Source organism: Lygodium microphyllum, chromosome 24 (assembly GCF_053477565.2).
Source record: "Lygodium microphyllum isolate KBCC chromosome 24, Lygodium_microphyllum_v1.1.10, whole genome shotgun sequence".
NCBI classification, from domain to species: domain Eukaryota; kingdom Viridiplantae; phylum Streptophyta; class Polypodiopsida; order Schizaeales; family Lygodiaceae; genus Lygodium; species Lygodium microphyllum.
The window spans coordinates 110,720,339-110,725,647 of NC_141158.1; the positions used below are offsets into that span (position 1 = coordinate 110,720,339).

The 5,309-nt window shown below is 43.8% G+C and overlaps 1 protein-coding gene across 3 annotated transcripts; it reads left to right on the forward strand.

The window, feature by feature from the left end:
• Positions 1–254: 254 nt before the first annotated feature.
• LOC148015523 (pentatricopeptide repeat-containing protein At5g39350-like) lies at positions 255–4,900 on the forward strand. 3 transcript variants are annotated; one of them, XR_015688379.1, is made up of 3 exons: positions 255–3,511; positions 3,588–3,645; positions 3,812–4,900. XR_015688379.1 is itself a non-coding variant. In XM_087665574.1 (2 exons), the coding sequence occupies exon 1, from the start codon at positions 561–563 to the stop codon at positions 3,471–3,473; it is 2,913 nt and encodes a 970-aa protein (XP_087521700.1). In that variant the 5' UTR covers positions 255–560; the 3' UTR covers positions 3,474–3,511; positions 3,588–4,900. The 3 variants fall into 3 exon arrangements, 1 of the variants encoding a protein (XP_087521700.1); XR_015688378.1 differs by having other exon boundaries at positions 255–3,645; positions 3,812–4,899; XM_087665574.1 differs by having other exon boundaries at positions 3,588–4,900.
• The last annotated feature ends 409 nt before the right edge of the window (positions 4,901–5,309 follow it).

A 5,309-nucleotide genomic window follows, 5' to 3' on the forward strand; every position in this document is an offset into this window, starting at 1 on the left:
CAACGAGCATGATATGCATTTACAAATTGAGGATTGGGCCTTTCATGATATGCATGATCAATAAGGAAAATGGGTTACCTCTGCAAATCAGTGATTCACTGCTTGCATGACTTACCCTTCTTACAAATTCTTTCTTATCGGTTGGAATCAAAATAAGAGTACTGTTAAGGATTAGAGCAAAATCTTGATCGATGGGGAAAGAAATTTAAAGAGCATGTAGCCATGCATGCATTTCAAGGGTGTGGAATGCAATTCATGGAATCATGTGGTTGCTTTCGTTTTTTGGCTCGCCAAAATCCTTGCGAAGCATGATAGCCAGCGTGGCCGGCCACAGGCCAGCTAGTAGGTCTTCGAGAAGCCCTATAAGCACCCTCAATCGCATAAAACCAGACTGCATTGTCCAGTACGCAATCATAGGCTCATGAAGAGATGCATGGAAGACGTCTGCCCGCGAGGATGTAGCCGATCAGCAGAAAGCCATCGCTCGAGGAAAGCCATGGAACATCCAAGCTGGGAGATCCTTCACATCAGCATCTCCTGCACGCATAAGGTCTTCGACAATGGTTGATCGGGCCCTCCCGCACAGCAATACAGAAGGGACACACACAAGGTCTTCGGCTAGGGTTGCTCAGGCCCTCCAGCACAGTACCACAGAATGGGCCTCCCACCTTGAAAGGGAAATTCCAGCCTTATGCCAGAAAGGGCAGCTGGACAAGGCCCTCCATGTCCTGTACCACATGGACCGGCTCGGGTTAAGTGCCCCCACGCATGTGTACATTGCTCTGCTGACGACATGCGGCATGCGACAGGCCCTCGCAGGTGCACAGCAGATCCATGCACATCTTTCCCGACACCATGTAGAGCTCACAGGACCCCTCGGGCATCACCTTCTGATCACTCTGTTAGATTGTGGCGACCTGGATGGCGCATGGCATGTCCTGCTTTGCTTAAAATGTCGCACTGCTTATTTGTGGGCAGCTCTGATCTCTAATTTTGTCAGGTCTGGACTTGGTCGCGAGGCATTGAAAATGTATAAAAGCATGGAAGAAGATGGTGTGATTCGCAATCGCAGCATCTTTTTAAGTCTCCTTAAAGCTTGTGCCAGCTTAGGTGACCTTAGGGAGGCCAGGAAACTTCATACCGATGTCCTTATTGAAGGATTTGATTTTGACGTTTTTATTGGGAGCACTCTTGTTACCACGTATGGCAAGTGTGGGAGCATTGCGGATGCTGAAAGTGTGTTCAAAAAGTTGTCCAACCGTAATGTTGTCTGTTGGAATGCAATGCTTACAGCATATGTTGAGCACAAGCAGGGAGGTAAGGTATTGCTGTTGTACCGGCAAATGCAAGTAGATGGGTTGAACTCAAATGAACAGACGTTCTTGATAACACTTCAAGCATGTATTGCACTTGCAGAGAATGAAGAAGTTGCTGCTGTCAAGGGGCAAACAGTCAGGCAGATGTCCATACATATTGGGAAAGCTCTTCATTGTGATGCTCAGAGAAAGGGTTTTAGTTCTGATGCTTTTATTGGTAATGTCTTAGTGGGTATGTATGGCAAGTGTGGAAACATTGTGGAGGCAGAAAGCATGTTTACTGAACTATCCCAACTCGATACAGTTTCATGGAATGCAGTGCTGTCTGCATACCTTGAGCAGGGCCAAGGAGATAGAGCTCTACTATGCTACACACAGATGCAATGGGAAGGAGTGAGCTCAAACCGGCAAACATGTACAATTATCCTTCAAGCATGTGCTAATTTTGTAGAGAAGGAACAATCTACTTTTGAGGAGGGACAGTGCCTGAAAGTAAGATCATTGGAAATTGGATTGGCATTACATGCTGATGCTTGGAGGAATGGATTTGATTCAGATGTTTTTATCGGTAGTATTCTTGTGAATGTGTATGGAAAGTGTGGAAACATTGTGGAGGCAGAGAATGTGTTCAATGGCTTGTCAGGCCGTGATGTTGTGTGTTGGAGTGCAATGCTCTCAGCATATATAGAGCAAGGCCAACAAGTAAAGACCTTACTGTTGTTTAGGCAGATGCTAGAGGAAGCCGTCAAGCCAGATAAGCAGACTTTCGCAGCTGCCATTCATGCATGTCACTCCCTTCTTGAGAGGGAGCAAAGTGTGCTTGTATGGGGCTTGCCTACAGAGGTGATGTCTTTAGAAATTGGACAAGCATTGCATGCTGATGCTCGGCGAAAGGACTTTGTGTCAGATGTGTTTGTAGCCAACAACCTTGTGTGTTTGTATGGAAAATGCAGAAGAATTGGCGAGGCAGCTTTTGTCTTTGATGGATTGACTCATCGCAATGTGGTGACATGGACTGCTATGATCTCTGCATATTTTGAGCAAGTGGATCATGAGAAAGCTTTGCAGTTTTACATGCAAATGCAAAAAGAAGGGGTGAGTTCAAACCAAGAGCAGACGTTTGTGATAACTCTTCAAGCATGCAGTGCCCTCTTAGAGAAAGATAATAGAGTTTCAGCAGAGGAGGATCAACTGAAAGTGATGGCTGTGGCGATTGGGAAAGCTATACATGCTGATGCATCAAAACAGGGTTTTTCTGGGATCTTTTATGGTAACACACTCTTAAGTATGCATGCCAAATGTGGAAGCATTTTGGAGTTAGAGAACATTTTTGAGAACTTGTCTCAGCGAGACGTCGTATCATGGAATACGATGCTCTCAGCACTTGTGGAGCAGGGGTATTCAGAGAAGGCTTCTCAACTTTACAAAGCTTGGCTAGTGGAATGCGCAACTCTGACTGAGACAACCATAATGCGCTTTTTGAAAGCCTGCAGTGAAATGGGGATGGTAGAAATCTGTAGGGACCTCCACTTTTTTGCTGTCTTTGCAGGCTATGACAGGGATCCTGTCCTAGTGAATTCTCTTATTCATGCGTATGGCACTTGTGCAAGCAGAAGTGATGCTTTAGTAGTCTTTGCTGAGCTGTATGATCCCGATGTTGTGTCCTGGAATGCATGCATTGATGGTTATGCACAAAAAGGAGACTTGCTAGATAGCATGCTTATGTTGGAGGGGATGCAACTGTCAGTTGTTTCACCAAATGAAGTTACATTTCTATCTCTTCTCTCGACATGCAGCCATACTGGGCTTGTGAGTGAAGGCATTCAGTATCTTGAGTCCATGTGCAAAAAATATTTCTTATTTCCAGAACTGAAGCATTACATAGTTATGGTAGACTTGTTTGGGCGTGCAGGGGACTTTGAGAGCCTGCAATGTATGTTATTGCAAATGCCAATGCAACCAGATATGTCCACTTGGTTGCGCCTTCTTGCTGCATGTCGTACACATGGCAATGTGGAACTTGCACAAGCGGCTTTTGATTCTGCAGAAAGTTTACAGCCTAAGGATGGGACCATATACACTCTGATGTCAAACATCTATGCTGCTGCTGGTCTGCAGGAGGGCACAAAGAAAGTGCTCGACATGACGCCTGGCTAGATGTCTGTTGAACCCATGGGCAGTCAAACAGCATTGAGGTAAATGTGGATTCAACTCAGACCTGTGGATTGAGGCAATTATCATTCTATGATTGCAAACTTCTATTGATTGCAGGACAATGCCATCCTTGGGCCGAATCTGTGGCTGCTGACCAGGGTTAGTATACTTGCAGGTAATTATGAGGGTACTATTCTCTATTATAAGTATTGTGAGGGTATCCTATTCATTCTTGTCCCATTACTACCTTAAAATAACACATACAACCCATGTTAAATTGTTACTGTATGCTATTTTGCTCTATGGATATGATTCATATCAAAATCTGATCGCCATTGCAGGTGACAGGGATTGAACTTCCTAGCTTCTATAGGTGTCTCACCAGCAAAGGTATAAAATGTTGACACCTTGGAGTTGTAAGCATTACAAGGACTAATATTAGCTTTTGAGTCTTTTTGGACCGTTGGGTCACTTATGGTGCCAAAGAGACCCTGCACAATAACTGGGGGGATAAGACAAAGCAGAGAAGGGAAGAGCAACAAGGAAGTGTGAGAGACGAAGCAATTGTGGAGGTGACTCCTTGTTGAAGAAAGATGGATATACAAAACCCTCAAGGCCATCATAAACTACTCCCACCAATGCTGCTTCACTGAGAACACCCCTTTGAATGCCATCCTACAGTGACTCCCCTTTTGACACAACTCGAATTTTCCTTAGAAAGCAATCAAACACATTTCTATGGCTTCTCAGCTCCCTTTAGCGGTCCATACTGCAATGATGACTCCTCATAGTAGTGATGTAGATCATGGTGCACCATTGCAAGCTACTACTGTGTTGAAGATGGATAGCATTAGGAGAAGAAACATCTTGGCGCATGATTAAGTGTGTGATGCATAGATGCAGTGTTTTAGGAGTAGGTGCAAGCTCAAAGGGTGCTTGTGCTAGTCTGCAGAACTGGCTGTACCATTTTGCAATGCTGGCAATAGGCATAGAGAAGATAGAAGAGTCTAGAAGGGCTTGGCTACAAAGAGCCCTCTTATTGAGATTTGCCACGATTGTGCACAACAAGAATGAAAAAATGAGAGAACTCGTGAAACTTACTTTTAGGAGTTGAAAGGGTAGGAATCATAAACATAATCTGTGATGCACTTATTCTTAATCAGGAAATCAACAATAAAACAATCAACACACTTAACACAAGGGAGCCAGAATGCTCATGCTTGGAGATAGAAACAAAAATTGGCCCCAAAGCTTGCCCCCCTGGCAATAATTATTCAAGATTACTAGAGCCATTCAATTTGATTACATAGAACTTGATTTTTGCTTGGAAACCTTGCATTTCAGCCACTACCAAACTCTTAAGCAGTATCTTGTTGTACCTTCTCACAGATTAGTCCAGCCTTGCTTGCTCATTAAGTCACAAGTTGCTCTCATCATTTGAGACTATCCAACACTAAACTTGACTAGATAGTTTTTGAAAGCTTCAATTTTTGCATAATCTCTTCAAAAAGCACTTGCACGAAGGCCAGGATTGCTCCCTAAAGCAAACTTTGTGCCCTCTAGAAAGAGTGTTGCACGCAACCCACATGCAATCCTATAAAGTAAGTCTATGGTGAGCAAAGAAGCATTAGGCTAATTCTAGTACCAAATACTTCAACTCAATTGTTGTCCAAGTAGCCCACAAATGCTATTGGCACAACATGACCTCTTCCAACCTGGCACATCATTGTGTTGCCTTGACCAAATTGGCAAAGCACATGCAATTCATTGAGCAACTAAGTCATTAGATGCATTAACATTCAATTATATTGCATTAATCCCTAATTTTAGTCCTATTTA